The sequence below is a fragment of the Bos indicus genome, chromosome 5 (assembly GCF_029378745.1).
Source record: "Bos indicus isolate NIAB-ARS_2022 breed Sahiwal x Tharparkar chromosome 5, NIAB-ARS_B.indTharparkar_mat_pri_1.0, whole genome shotgun sequence".
NCBI lineage: Eukaryota > Metazoa > Chordata > Mammalia > Artiodactyla > Bovidae > Bos > Bos indicus.
In genome coordinates this window covers 88,272,456-88,289,037 of record NC_091764.1, presented here as the reverse complement: position 1 = coordinate 88,289,037, position 16,582 = coordinate 88,272,456, and the positions used below count along the sequence as shown (strand labels likewise).

At 40.0% G+C, this 16,582-nt stretch overlaps 1 protein-coding gene across 5 annotated transcripts in view; it reads right to left on the bottom strand.

Moving 5' to 3' along the window:
- The window catches only part of ABCC9 (ATP binding cassette subfamily C member 9), a 156,025-nt gene that overhangs the window by 91,301 nt on the left and 48,142 nt on the right, over window positions 1–16,582 (bottom strand). For all 5 annotated transcript variants that reach the window (XM_070789970.1, XM_070789973.1, XM_070789971.1 and 2 more), the window contains 2 exons: window positions 12,130–12,238; window positions 5,852–5,959 (listed from right to left, as the gene is read on the bottom strand). In XM_070789970.1, the coding sequence (XP_070646071.1) occupies window positions 5,852–5,959; window positions 12,130–12,238 (217 nt within the window). The remainder of the gene's footprint in view (window positions 1–5,851; window positions 5,960–12,129; window positions 12,239–16,582) is intronic.

Sequence of the window (16,582 nt, the reverse complement as noted above, 5' to 3'; positions counted from 1 at the left end):
TAGTGAGGGACAGGGGAGCCTGGCAGGCTACAGCCCACAGGGTGGCAAAGAGTTGGACATGACTGAGCACACACACATATACTATTACTAGATGGGTTGTGAATCTGGAAGTTTAAATCACATCCAAGTGTGGCACTTATTAAGGCAGAAAGCTGGACTCGGAAACAAGCACCCAAATCTACAGTGAAGGTGGGGGAGTGATTAAGTCCTCTACTCACAGACATGAGGAAGGTAGAACACACTATACCTTCAAAGGAGTGTGAAAGAGGAAAGACGTGGTTGGAAAACAGCAGGGAAGAATCAGAAGAATACAGTGTCATCTCCTGCTTTGATCCCCAACAGAAGTATAAGGTAGAACAGCATCCACTCGAGGAGAAGGAGGAGGGTCAAAGGGAATTTGTCTGGCTGTGATTGGCTGTTCCATCCTCTCTTGCCTTTTACAAAATTATCTCACTTCTCTACCAGCAGAGTTAAAATTCTGGTTTCCCCAACTACCTGTTTGACCTTGGAAAATCAGCTAATATATAAATTACTGCAAAGTTTCCTAAAAGGATAGGTACAAAGATGGTCATCACAGCGTGGTCTGCGATGGAGTAGGGATGGAGGCCAACCCAGCAGCCATCATTAGGAGACAAATGAATGGCAGGAATGTGTACAGCAGAATGCAGTGGAAGAGCTAGAAGGAGCAAACAATTTCAGGAAACTGAAAGGATAAATGCTCTTGACAATACTACATATTTTACAAAGATGTAAGTATATTTAAGTGCATATATGGAGCACATTATGCTGGCACCATAGTGTTAGGAGGGATGAAGGGATACAGGCATGAGGAGCAGGATAAAGGGAAAGAATGAATTAAAATGTAAAGGCAGGAACTCCCCTGGTGGTCCAGTGGTTAAGAATCCACCTTCCAAGGCAGGGGACATGGATTTGATCCCAAGTAGGGGAAGTAAGATCCCACATGCCCCAGGGCAACTAAGCCTGTGTGCTGCAAGAGAAGCCCGCTCTTCGTAACTAGAGAAAGTCCAGGCACCACAACAAAGAGCTCGCATACAGCCAAAATTTTAAAAAAAGAAAAAAAATGTAAAGACAGAAACAAACACGACACAAAAAGTCACCAAGTCACCTACTCTATGATTCCATTTATATGAAATATTGAGAATAGGTAAATCTGCAGAGACAGAAAGCAGATGGGAGGTTGGTGGGGACACAAGAGAGGGGGATGTAGGGAATGACTGATTAATAGGTACGGGGTTTCCTCTTGAGGTGATAAAATATTTTATAACCAGATAGAGGGGATGGTTGCAGAACACTGTAAATCTAAATGCAACTGAATTGTTAACTTGAAAATGGTTAATTTAATGTTATGTGAATTTCACCTCAGTTGAAATAATTGTTTTCTTTTTGAAGTATAATTGATTTACAATGTTGTGCTAGTTTCAATGGCACCCCACTCCAGTACTCTTGCCTGGAGAATCCCATGGACGGAGGAGCCTGGTGGGCTGCAGTCCATGGGGTCGCTAAGAGTCGGGCACAACTGAGCAACTTCACTTTGACTTTTCACTTTCATGCATTGGAGAAGGAAATGGCAACCCACTCCAGTGTTCTTGCCTGGAGAATCCCGAGGACAGAGGTGCCTAGTGTGCTGCCGTCTATGGGGTTGCTCAGAGTCGGACACGACTGAAGTGACTTAGCAGCAGCAGCAGCAGCAAAATCATTCAGTTATATATATTCATATGCATATTCTTTCTGATATTCCTTTCAACATTCTTATGGTTTTATTTACAGGGTATTGAATATGAAATAATTGTTTAAAAATTTAAAGGTGGGACCTTACATACACCATTTCCATTTCCTCCTACTGAAAAGAAGCAAAAATGCTGAATAAAATAGTTTGTAAGAAAATCTCATTAAATCAAGGAGTGAGGCAATGTCTAGTTAAAGTATTGAGAGAAGTACAAAAAGAAATGTAAGCTCTGGAGGATCTAAGTTTCTTTCTCCTCAAAAGGGCCAAGAATAGCTAAGACATTTTAGAAGAAAAAAGATAAGGTGTAAGAACTTGTCCTAAAAAATGTCAATATTTATTAGAAACCTGTAATAATCACAGCAGTGGAATATTGAACAGACAAATAAATCAAAGAAAAATAAACAAGGAAATGTATGTGACAGTTCAGATCAGTTCAGTCGCTCAGTCATGTCCGACTCTTTGCGACCCCATGAATCGCAGCACGCCAGGCCTCCCTGTCCATCACCAACTCCTGGAGTTCACCCAGACTCACAAAACGGTACTAAAAGTCAGTGGGGACCGAGATTGATACATGGTATCATTGATATATGATACATTGATACAGGACAACCCAACATCACATAAAAAATGAAGTCTGACCTTACTGACTTACTACTGAGTACAGTAAAATTACTACCAGGAAGTTTACTACTGCTAAACTTATGGCTAAAATTATTTATTACTGATTTCCCTGCTAAATCTCAACCTGACTTCTTACCAACACAAAACTCAATTCTAAATCAATTAAAGTAATACAAGGAAAAGGCAGAGCATCAGAGATTTTTAAGAACCAATATAGAACATCTTTATAACTTTTGGTAGAGAAAGTTTTCTTAAAAGAGGCAAAAAGCAAAGCATTAGTCATAAAGGAAAAGCTCTATAAACTAGACTACATTAAAATTAAGAATTCCTAATACCATAGCGTGGAAAGCCAAGCTGCAAAGTGGGAAAAGAATTTTGCAACATATACAACTGCCAAAGAAGTATTAATAGTACTCAGAATTTTTTTAAAAAAGAGGAACAAATAACCTGGCAATTCACAAAAGGAGCTCCAAACACAAATGGCCAATATATACATTGGCAAAGATGCTCAACCTCATTAGAAATCAGAAAAATGCATATAAAAACCACAGCAAGATACATTAGCACTACCTCCCAATACAAAACATGTGTTTTCGCAAAATATTGGAAGCACTGGGGAAGATGGAGACCAGCAGGAATTCTCAGTCACTGTTAATGGAAGCGTAAACTGGCACAATCACTTTGGAGAAAAGTTGGCCATTATGAAGGAAAGTTGAGGATGTGCAGATCCCATGACTCAGCAATTCTTCACAATGGCTTCAAAATAAAAATTAACCAAAAGCCCATCAAAAGTAGAATGGATCAGTAAATTCTGGGATATTCATACAATGAAACACTACACAATGATGAGAATAAATGAACTACAGCTTCATACAGTAAAAAGGATGAACTATATCCACATAATGCTGAGCAGCAGAAGAAAAACACACACATATACATGCATGTATTCAAACTTGAAAGAAAGCTGAAGTACGTCTTTAGGGAGCCATGCACTATGCTTGTGCTGTGATTAGTCGCTCAGTCTTGTCGGGCTCTTTTTGACCACATGGACTGTAGCCCACCAGGCTTCTCTGTCCATGGGGATTCTCCAGGCACGAATACTTGAGTGGGTTGCCATGCCTTCCTCCAGGGGATCTTCCCAATTCAGGGACAGAACCCAGGTCTCCAGCATTGCAGGCGGATTCTTTACTGTCCGAGCCACCAGGGAAGCCCAAGAATACTGGAGGCATACATAGCAAAAATGTTCAAGGAAATGATGACCATAAAAGTCAAAGTGGTAATTATATTTTGAGGAATAAAGACAGTGAAGTTAAAGGCGTGTTGGAGGGTCTTTGGAGGAAGTTGGTGATATTTGCACAAATGTTTACTTTTTCATTTAACAGTACATATATGTTATATTTACTTCTATATTTTGCAACAAAAAAGATTCAAAAAGACAAATGAGTTAATTACCAATTGGCTATTTCCACCATGAATAAACAATGAATTCAAGGCTGAAATTATCGTGCCCATTCAGGGGACTCTAGGCCATTGATATGCAGGTTTTTTTGTGTGTGTTTGTTTTTTGTTTTTTGGAGGTAGGGAGTTGGTGCATGGAGGGTCAATTCTGTGGGGAAAAAATCATGATAGCCTCCTTTTTTCCCATTCAAAACAAAAATAAATTGAATAAGGCACATGGAAAAATATGTATATTTTAGGTTCCCACAATATTGCATAGAAAATGCCAATTAAAAAACTGATTTTTTAGTTACTAATATAAGTTGTTTTCTGGGCATATTTGTGAATTGGCAGCATAGAGGATCCTTTCTAGTCTCTCATAGTTTAGTTAGTTAGTAAACTTACTTTTTCATAGTTTAGTTCAAATCCTATTGGTAAATTATAATTGTCTAGGGAATTACTAGAGCTGTTTTCAAAAATGATGCCCAGGTTTTACATATATAAAGACTTCTAGGTGATTCTAACATACAGCCAAGGTTAAGAATCACTACAGCTCTTTGAAATTCACAGGTGATATATTTTATCCTCAAAGTAATCATACTTGAGGTAGGTATGGCATCCCCACCTCAATGGGGCAAACCATGGCTTAGACAAGCACTTTGCCCAAAAGTCACATCAAATTAATGACAAAGTGAAAGCCAGCATTAGCTTATTCCATCAAATAACACATTTACTCCAATTGTTAAGTGCCTACTGTGGGACAGGTACAGCATCAGGCAATGAGGAGAGAAAGAAGAATTCTATGTGGCTCTTGGCTTAACTGTATACCTCCCTGAGCATCTCTCACTCTACCTGCGCTGGGCAATATAGAGCTATATAGCACAGGGAACTGTATTCAATATTCTGTAACAAACTACAATGGAAAAGAATGTGAAAAAGAGTGTGTATATATGTGTGTGTTTATGTAAAACTGAATCATTTTGCTGTACAGCAAAAATCAATACAACTTTATAAATCTACCATGGCTGTGCGTGCATGCTAAATTGCTTCAGTCGTGTCCCGCTCTGTGTGACCCTATGGACTGTAGCCTACCAGGTTTCTCTGTCCATGGGATTCTCCAGGCAAGAATACTGTAGTCGGTTGCCATGCCCTCTTCTAGGGGATCTTCCCAACCCAGGGATTGAACCCACATCTCTTTAAGTCTCCTGAATTGGCAGGCGAATTCTTTACCACTAGAGCCACCTGGGAAGCCTAAATTAACTATATCTCGATAAAATTTTTTTGAAAGTCTGAGTTTGAAATGAGTCAAAGGCCATATTGGGAAGCTGGGTGGACAGATACAGCCCTGGTCTAAGCCTGGTTGAAGATAATTGCTATGTAATCTACTTCCTTAAACCTGGACCTATAGTGTCAGCATTCTTTATAAATTAATTTATAGAGATTAACATAGAGTAGATGAAGTAAGAGTATGAGAGGAAATACACTGGATACTAGGTGTATCCTGTATACCACAGATTCAGAAGAAAGATTCATCTTCCAGTTATTTAAACATGCTGCTGCTGCTGCTGCTAAATCGCTTCAGTCGTGTCCGACTCTGTGCGACCCCACAGATGGCAGCCCACCAGGCTCCGCCGTCCCTGGGATTCTCCAGGCAAGAACACTGGAGTGGGTTGCCATTTCCTTCTCCAATGCATGAAAGTGAAAAGTGAAAGTGAAGTCGTTCAGTCGTGTCCGACTCTTCGCGACCCCATGGACTGCAGCCCACCAGGCTCCTCCGTCCATGGGATTTTCCAGGCAAGATTACTGGAGTGGGGTGCCATTGCCTTCTCCATATTTAAACATACTCCTAGAGCAAAGCTGTGGTTGGGAGGTTAGGCAGCATTGAGAATCATAAACTCAGCAGAATATTTTCTGAAAATGTTATGAGGATGAGTGACCACTCTAGAGAGACTTTAAAGACACGACATGGGACACTTGGCAGAACTTCACCATAAAATGGTAACACCAATGTTTCTATTCATATAAAAATCCAGGAAATAAAATAACCTTTATTGCAATATCCTCCGTCTCCATGGGACGCAGACGTCGTGTTGATTGCTCATAGTTGTCCAGGTGATATCTTCCAGGCTGCTTCCTGTTTATAGTTTTTGGCTGCTGCATTCCAAACGGAAAAGAACACAAGTTGAAGTGCTATGAAAAAAACTGAGGTTTTACTGAACATTAACTCACAAGGTTGCCGCTGCATTTAGAGTCTAAGAAAAAGAAGTAAAGTGAATGTCATATTTTAATTATTTCTATGGCATCCCTCCACGCCCCCCCCCAAAGCAAACAATAATCCAAAAGTGTTATGCACTCATTTTAAACCTAATTCACAAACTTTTTAAAGAAAAATGAAAACATGAAGATGTGATACTCGTAAATGATGGAAGTTAAAATGCTGAGCACCAAACTAGGCTCTGGCTAGTCTTTCTCTACTTTTCTGGATGAATAGACCCAGGCGATTAAAAAAAGTGTGTGCCATGGCAAAAGACAATCAGGCTAACTTAGCTTAAACTAGAGTCTACTTGTTAGGCCATCAGGCTTGTAAACGTTCCAACAGTACATTTTTGGTCACCCTCTGAATTATGAGGATTTTGAGTCTGATACACTCACATAAATCAGATGAGTCTACATGTCACCCGAAGATCCATGGTGGGATGAGAAAAAGCATAACGATCTAGGATTTCTTTGCTCAAACATGTATATTATTTCATGTGTGCTCAGTCACTCAGTCATGTTCGACTCTTTGTGACACCATGGACTGTTACCCACCAGGCTTCTCTGTCCATGAGATTTTCCAGGCAAGAATACTGGAGTGGGTTGCCATTTCCTCCCCCAGGGGACCTTCCTGATCCAGGGATTGCACCCTCGTCACTTGCATCTCTTGCACTGGTTGTGCTATGCTTAGTTGCTCAGTCATGACCGACTCTTTGGGACCTCATGGACTGTAGCCCATCAGGCTCCTCTGTCCATGGGGATTCTCCAGGCAAGAATACTGGAGTGGGTTGCCATGCCCTCCTCCAGGGTATCTTTCCAACCCAGGGACTGAAACCAGGTCTCCTGCATTGCTGATTCTTTACCATATGAGCCACCAGGGAAGCCCGAAAGACACAGATGGAGGAGCTGGGGGATGAACCCAGGGCCTTGTACATGTGAAGTATGCACTCTACCTCTGAGCTACACCCCCTTGCTCTGGCAGGCAGATTCTTTACCACTGCGCCACCTGGGAAGCCCGTATTATTTCATAAGGAGATCTGTAAGCACTACAGCATGATCTAGTCTTTCTCAAGTATTATAGCATTATTGTTCTGAGCCAAAGTACTAAAGCATCCATAATACAGAGGATGTCAGCTAAGGCTAGACAATCTTCCTATACTTAACTTGAATTAGGTCATGACTAGAAGCTTCTGTTATTCTCTCATTTTGAATTTAATTTCACACAGATAGAGACAAATGGTTGAAGAAAGGTAGGAAATTCAGCTCTGTTAACCTCTAAGTCATAAATTATATAAGCTCAAAATTTGTCCCAGAAATCTTGTAAGCAACTATTTTAACATAAATAACTATCTGTAGTACTTACGGAGACTACCAAAGATAAATACACTTCAAAACTATCAAACAACCTAAGAGAAAACAAAAACAAAAGATTCTATAATTGAAAAACTAATTTTTTGGCTTTGGAACATTAGGTTTAGCTTTTTTGATAAATCTGTCGAGTTCTATTATGAGAATCATGCATGACCTCAAATAATCAGCAATTTAATCCCAACAAGATAATGCTGTCCAGTTTACATCCATTAGTGTATCAACCGCATTACCCTGGTAGCTCAGATGGTAAAGAATCTGACTGCAGTGCAGGAGACCTGGGTTCAATCTCTGGGTTGAGAAGATCCCCTGGAAAAGGGGATGGCTACTCACTCCAGTATTCTTGCCTGGAGAATACTGTGGACAGAGGAGCCTGGAGGGCTACAGTCCACAGGGTTGCAAAGAGTTGGACATGACTGTGTGATTAACACTTTCACTGTAGGGCTTTGCTGGTGGCTCAGACCGTAATCAAACTAATTAAGTAACAAATACTAGGCTACATGCCAATCAATGCGCAGATTAAAAAGCCACGGAGAAGAACTAGCAACGGTTCTGTCACACAGAAACTGCTGAATGCATTTTAAACTTGAAAAAGAAAGAAAAAAAGAGAATGTTCACGACATTTTTAGTTTTGTTTTTCTTCTCAGAGTCCTCGTAGATAACCTCACAGGGGATGGGGCAGAGAGTCACTAACTATCCTTTCAGCTGAGTATTTTCCCCACACAAGACCTGTCTACATCTGTACATATATTTGCTGTCTTCTAGAGTCTTAACTTCTATAGCAGTATCGCCCCCAGAGGCCCAAAGGGATGACTTCATGTTCTTCACAAACCTAAGGAGAGGGGTGGGAGGAGGAGACGTGTTGACAGAGATTTGAGTCCGAATCTCACAGATGTAATTTGAAGAGGCTCTGGCACTAGAAAGTCACTAATTCTCCAAGGAGCTTCGGCAGCCAAAACCACTTAGCTCTAAGCTTTTACAGAATACATAGCTTCTTAAGCACTCTCAAGAAGGAGTTTCCATTCGTGTTCTTTTCAAACACATCGCTTTTTTTCCTCTCCATTTCTAAAAGTTTGTCATTTGTGGTTTGGCGCATCGGCAGTTGATGAATGGCCCCAAAAGACATCAGAAGTCCAGTCTGGTTTCAATAACCCCAAAGATATTGGAGGCATCTAAAGGGGATTCTTTTTTCCATTCAACCTTCACTCAGTTCAACTTTTCATGCATCCCTCCTCTCATGCAAAAGACTCTTCAGAATCCCCTCACTCTGCACACGTGACCTCCTCTGTCCCTTCTCCTGAGGTCATCCCCCTCCACTCATCCCCATGTCTCTGAAAGATGATCTAATAATTTCTTTGGGAACCTATCACCCAAAAGGTGACAAGGTTGGTTCTCATCAACTGCCTGAGTTTCCTCTTGCCTCAAAGTGTAGATGCTCTATGACGTGTTCCCATCTTGGTATCCATGTCCACACAAGAGCACACGAGCATCTCAGACTTTGTCATTCCAGTATCTATAAGCATGAGTGGTAGTTCCTTCTCAGACAAAAAAAAAAAAATCACACCTGCTTAACAAAATAACAGGGAGTAAAAAAATAACTTCAGGAAAGCAGAAGAAATCAACAAGTCTAAGACAGCCCAGTGCTTGTCTTAAGTATTTTTAGCAGTTTTAAACACACTGTGAAGAAAATTTAATGCAGAATAACTTCCTATGAAGGCTCTCCAAGCCTCAACTCCTTCCTGTCAGGAGACTGCATGTCCATTTTTGTTTCGTTACCCAAATGGTAGATACATTCACATATTCTCTAATAGTAAATAAATAATTATTAACTTGCAACTAATTTTAGACAAACTCCTTTCTACATTATTCTTATGAAATAGACATATTAATTTTATTTATTTTATTTTTTTAATTTAATTTAATTTATTTATTTTTTAAATTTTATTTTTAAACTTTACAATATTGTATTAGTTTTGCCAAATATCGAAATGAATCTGCCACAGGTATGCCTGTGTTCCCCATCCTGAACCCTCCTCCCTCCTCCCTCCCCATACCCTCCCTCTGGGTTGTCCCAGTGCACCAGCCCCAGGCATCCAGTATCGTGCTTCCAACCTGGACTGGAGACTCATTTCATACATGATATTATACATGTTTCAATGCCATTCTCCCAAATCTCCCCACCCTCTCCCTCTCCCACAGAGTCCATAAGACTGATCTATACATCAGTGTCTCTTTTGCTGTCTCGTACACAGGGTTATTGTTACCATCTTTCTAAATTCCATATATATGCGTTAGTATACTGTATTGGTGTTTTTCTTTCTGGCTTACTTCACTCTGTATAATAGGTTCCAGTTTCATCCATCTCATTAGAACTGATTCAAATGAATTGTTCAGACACAGCTTTCAAGAAAGTGGTATAATCTAGTCCCATTATTTTAAGTATTATCTGATGATCAATGGCTCTTAAATTTACATCTCCAAGGGTGACTTCTCTTCTTGGATGCCAATAAATATCTCAAAATTATCATGTGCAAAATATACCTCTTGATTCCATCTCAACAGCAACCTACTCATTTCTCAGCTTCCCTATTTCAGTTATTGACTCTGCCATCTACTCAGTAGTCAAGCCAATAACCTAGGATTCATCCTTGAGTCTTCTTTCTCCTTCCTCATCTCTATTCAATCCATCAGCAAGCCTCCATCAGCTCCACCCAAAAAAATGTATGCTGAATTTGATAACTTCTCACAAGGTCCACTGCAACCAAAACAAATTCTAACCATCCCCATTTCTTGCTACGCCATTATAATGACCTCTTTACTGGTCCATCTGTTCTACTCTTGTCCCCAGTGACAACTCTCCCCTCAGTAGTCATAGTGATCCTTTAAACATATACACAAAATTATATGCGTCCCTACTTTAAACCCTCCAGTGGTTTCCTATTGCTTGTCAATAGAATCCAAACTCTCTCCCTGGTTTAAAGGACCTGCAATCCTTGTTCTTTACCCACCTGCCAATGCAGGAGATGTAAGAGATGCAGGCTCGGTCCTTGGATTGGGAAGATTATCTGGAGGAGGAAATGGCAACCCCCTCCGGTATTCTCGCCTGGAGAATCCCATGGACAGAGGAGCCTGGCAGGTTACAATCCATAGGGTTGCAGGGAGTCGGACACAACCAAAGCAACTTTTAGCACTTGATCCTTGCTTCTAGTTCATTTTTTCTCTCTCTTCCTTACCAGGCATCAGCCATAGTGCCCCTCTGTTCTTTGAACACACCAAATTAATTCCCACTTCAGTGTCACAGCAGCTGCTAGTTCTCCCCGAGAAATCATCTGGCCCCTTTCTAGGCCTCTGCAGAAGAGGTACCGACAGGTTTCAGCTCCAATGACAGCTCTTCAAAGGGACCTTCTGGAGAATGACTACCCTGCTCTGAGGACACCAGTCGCTCTCTAACACCTTCTTTAATTTTCTTCCGACAGGGAAATGATCTCATCTTTTTACTTTTTATCATCTGACTCCTGCCTCAAGAAAGCAAACTCTGTGACAAGAAAGATCCTGCCTGCCTTGCTCAGAGCTACATCGACAGGTCTTGACACAATGCACAGGGCAGTTTCTAAGTCTGGAAACACAAGCTAATATATAATACTTATAACATTTCATGTAAAATATGAAAAATAATATCAACTGTTTCCAGGCTTTACAGAGATATGAGTAAATATTTCTGAAATGGATGAACTAATTGGTTCAGGAGTCACAAGACCTGGGTTTTAATTCTGACTATTGTTGTTGTTGAGTCACTAAGTCATGTCCAACTCTTTTGCAACTCCATGGACTGCAGCACATCAGGCTCCTCTGCGCATGGAATTTTCTAGGCAAGAATATCAGAGTGGGTTGCCATTTCCTTCTCCGGGGGATCAGCCTGACCTAGGGATCGAACCCACATCTCCTGCATTGCAGGTGGATTCTTTACCACTGAGCCACCCGGGAAGACCCAGTTCTGGCTCTGTCACTCACCAATCTTATGACTCTAAAACAACATGCAAATAAAACTATTCATCTAGAAAATAATACAGGTAATGTAATGTAATATATTAAATGAATCAAAAGACATAAGGCATCAAAAAGCAAGTTTTAAACTAAAAAGTATAATACAGTTAAAGGTATTATAAGAATATGATACATGAGTTTTATTTTGTATTATTTTTATATAAAGCTTGGGGTAGACAGCTTCTCTGTTTCCTTTTGAATTAAACATGAGCTGTCCTTCTTGGGATAACCTTTTGATAATTTATAAAGATAAGCCTTATACATTTCTTTATTGATTCTAAACCTATAAGTTTGTTGCAGAAGCAGGTAGTAATTTTTCTTCACATGTGTGCTCACTCAGTCATGTTTGACTCTTTGCCACCCCCCGGACTGTAGCCCACCAGGCTCTTCTGTCCATGGGATTACCCAGGCAAGAATACCGGAGTGGGTTGCCATGCCCTCCTCCAGGGAATCTTCCCAATCCTGGGATTGCACCCACGTCTCAAGTCTCCTGCATTGGCAGGTGGGTTCTTTACCACAGTGCCACCTGGGAAGCCCCTTTTCTTCAAATAGGTTACAAGTAAAGCTGACAATTTCTTCTAATTGCACGCATTTTAAATTATCCATCCTCAGGACGGTCCCTTATTCACAGCTCCCGTAACAAGCAAAACACTTACGACTCCAGTGTGCTTCTTACAGGATTCAAATGGAAGAGACCCTTCACCAGTTCGCCAGCTGTCCTCACCAATCTCATCACTCAGGAGAAATTCATTCAGCTTCTGAACACTGCAAAAGGCAAACAAGCACAGGATAAGGGTTAAAAATAAAACCACCACCCAAGAAGTTCTACCTAAGTAAACAAACTTTTCCCCCAACCATTTCCATGGTAAGCAAGTCAGCTCTAAGAATTATTTTTCAAGACCAACTGGGAATTCAGCAAGGGAATGCCAGGGACTGATGGCCTCGTGGGACTTGAGCCTTTCAGTGCTTAAAATGGAAGAATCTTAGAAAAACGAGAAACTAAATTCAACCAAATCACTCTTGCACTGTTTTTTGTTTTTTTGCAACTGTATTTCTTGTTAAAGACAACAGAATTGCAGAGGAACTTGAAACAAGGTGGTTAAAAATAATAATACTACTAACAAAGGAAGTATCATTATTCTAATTTTAAAAGTGAGGGGGAAAAAAGGTACAGAGAAGTAAGTAAAAGCATGTAGCATATAACACAGAGATCAAGGGTCCTCACCCACTATACAACCTTGCATAAGCATTATTTATATGTTGCCCATATTCCAACAACCTGCATAGAGAGGGCCCTCTCCTCAAAATGTCGGCCAAGATCAGTGGTATCAACATCATCTGGGAGCTTCCTCAAAACAGAGAATCTCAGGCCCCCACCCCCCAAGACCTCCTGAAGCAAAATTTGTATTTTAATTGGATCCAGAGATGCTTCATAAGCATGATACAGTTTAAGAAGCCCTGCTCTAGAAGAGGAGTTCATAAACATCCTTTCCTGTGTTCTCCAAAGGCTGGACACAAGACCCCTTGCCCCACCGACCCCACCCACTCTAAATTTCTCAAACCAGCAACACAGCATCAGAGTAAAAAGAAAGAATCAAAGAAAACAATAACATAACTTGAAAACACCCCTCCATCAATAACATGATATACTAAAGAAAAGTCGGTGAACTTGAAAGACGAGATCCTTTTAACACACTAGGATGCTAATAGTAGACACACTGGCTTGGTACAGGCAGCATCACCTATAGAGGAAAAACTGCCATTGGTAGGAAACTAGAAAATATATACTTGAAACGAAAGATTTCTTTTTTATTTTTCATTGAGCTGGTAGTCAAGTGCCCCCAGGTAGGTCTCAGTAGTTTGTTTTTGTGACAGACTAATAAAATGAAGAAAAGTATCTGTATGTATAACTGAATTACTTTGCTGTACAGCAGTTATTAACAAAGGGAGATGCCCTGGTGGCTCAGATGATAAAGAATCTGCCTGCAATGCAGGAGACACAAGAGACAATACAAAATTTAAAAAGATAATATAATACAAAATTTAAAAAGACAGATAATAAAAAAGAGAAGAAAAGTAAATTTAATTCAGTTTGTTGCCCATGAACTTTAAGCCCTATAGCCTTGTATTCCACAGAAACTGCTTACTTTCTTCTGAAACATGAAGGTAAATAAAACCCACTGGGGCAGTCTATCTATTAACTTCTAAATTTCATTTACATAAAACAAATCATTAAAAAAAATTTTTTTTTTTTTAACTGAAGTAGGGGCTTCCCTGGTAACTCAGCTGGTAAAGAATCTGCTTGCAATGCAGGAGACCTTAGTTCAATTCCTGGTTTGGGAAGATCCCCTGGAGAAGGGATAGGCTACCCACTCCAGTATTCTTGGGCTTCCCTGGTGGCTCAGACAGTAAAGAATCCGTCTGCAATGTGGGAGACCTGGATTTGATCCCTGGGTCAGGAAGATCCCCTGAAGAAGGAAACGGCAACCCACTCCCGTATTCTTGCCTGGGAAATCCCAGGACAGAGGAGCCTGGCAGGCTACAGTCCATGGGATTGCAAAGAGTTGGACACAACTTAGCAACTAAACAACGGCAAGAACAATAGTTGATTTACAATATTGTGTCAGTGTCAGGTGTACAGCACAGGAATCGAGATATATATATCTGAATATATATATATATATACACGTATACTTCTTTTTAGATTCTTTTCCCTTGTAGTTTATTACAAAATATTATGTATAGTTCCCTGTGCTATACAGTAGGTCCTTATTAGTTATCTATTTTATATATATCAGTAGTAGTATGTATATGATAATTTCATATGAGAAATAATTTTTAATTGAAGTTTAATTGATACAATATTATATAAGTTATAGGTGTACAGTAAAGCGGCTCACAGTTTTTAAAGGTTATACTCCATTTATAGTTACAAAACACTGGCTATACTACCTGTGTTATACAATATATCTTTTGTAGCTTATTTTAGGCATAAGAGTTTGGACCTCTTAATGCCCTATGCCTTTGTAGTCCCTCCCTCCTTCCCTTTCCCCAATGGTAATTACAATACTACAGAGAGCCACTAGTTCTCTATATATCTGTGAACCTCTTTTTTTTTTTTATATTCATGAGTTTGTTGTATTGGGTTGTCCAAAACATTTGTTCAGGCTTTCCCAGAACATCTTGAGGAAAAACCTGAACTAATGTTTTGGTCAACCCAACATTTTTTAGATTTCACTAAAAAGAAATGTTTAAGGAAAGCTTTGACTGAATAATATTCCATTGTATGTATATGCTGTATTTAGTTTATTCATCTGTTGATGGACATTTGGGTTGTTTCACTTTTTGGCTATTGTGATTAATGCTGCTATGAAGATGAGTGTACAGACATCTATTCAAGTCCCTGCTTTCAATTCTTTTGGGTATACACCCAAAAGTGGAATTGCTAGATCATATGGTAATTCTATGTTTAATTTTTTGAGCATCTGCCATACTTTTTTTCCATGGTTCTGGAATTCCTGACTCAAATATATTTGAATTATGACAACATGGATAATAAACCTTGAAAATATTATGCTAAATAAGATAAGCCAGGCACACACACAAAAAAACAAAAATTACTTAATTCCACTTCTATGAGGTAGCTAGAATATACGGATTCACAGAGACAGAAAGTCAGTGGTGGTCACCAGGGCCTGGGAAGAGAGGCACAAGGGGAGTTACTGTTTAGTGATTATAGAGTTTCAATCTGAGAAAATGAAAAAGTTCTGGAGATGGACTGTGGTAATGTTTACATGACATACTGAAAGCCACTGAACTGTACACTTAAAGTGGTTTAAATGATAAACTGTATGTTGTATATATATTACTGATATTTTAAAAATAATTTCAGAACCAAAAAAACAAAAAAAGAGAGTTTTGGGTTCTGCACTCTCTTTAAGTCTTTGACAGCAAAGCCTGATCACACAGACTTGAAAGACGGCGTAGAAATGCCTTATGAAATGACGTTCCTTTCTTTACTTTTGTAGACTTTGTCATTCTGTTCTAATGTCTTGAAGAGATTGGATTTTAAGGAGTACAGCTTTATCAATCAAAGGAATACCTTTTAAACAACTTCACACTATGTCTGTGTATACAAAGTACACGGCCGGGTTCATGTGTCTTTGTAACTCTAAGTCCAGTAGCCCCTGGCACACATTACTCCATGAATGCTTGTTGAATCAGTCAAAGAAGGTACAAACCAATGATTCAGACATTCAAGTAAGCTCAGTTGACTCAATTTTCCATTTCTAGCACACATGCAAATCTTACTGAAGTTTTTATGAAATTAACGAGCCCCATTCTGGCTGAAGGTCTTCGCAGGTGGTTCAGTGGTAGAGTCTGCCTCCAATGCAGGAGACATGGGTTGGATCTCTGGATTGGGAAGATCCCCTGGAGAAGGAAATGACAATCCACTCCAGTATTCTCACCTGGGAAATCCCATGGACAGAAGAACCTGGCAGGCTACGGTCCACGGGGTCGTGAAAGAGTGTGACTGGAGCATGGGTAGAACTTTCTTTCCTTTTCATAAGATCCCACTTTGGATCTCCAATTAGTGAACCTCAGAGGACCCAATACTAGCACTTTTCTGAACCTCCCCCTCCATTTCCCCTCCCTTGTCCCCATTATTCCAGGCTCTCTGGCTAAGGGTCCCCTGAACTGCTGTTTTGTTTGTTTTGTTACTATCTCTCCCACTAGACTGTGAAGTCTTTAAAACAAGATTTTCATCTTCAGAATCTAGCCCAGTGCCAAAAATATAACATAGCAATTCCTCAAGAAATGTCTGCTGACCGAATAAATAGGTAATACAAAAAGCATTTCCTGTTCATACGAGGAGGGCCTTTTAGAACTCACAAAGGCAAAACAATTATGGAAAATGCATGAATCCTGACCAAGGGTGAAGTAACTGCCACCATGCTGCCAGGGTCGTATTTTTACAATGCAAATCTGTTCAAACAGTCCTCGCCTTAAAATAACAAATGGCCACCCTGCACTTTTCAGCATCACTGGCATCCTCTATCTGCTCACTGGGATTTTACTCTCCAGCTTTATCCCCTATTGCTTGCCACA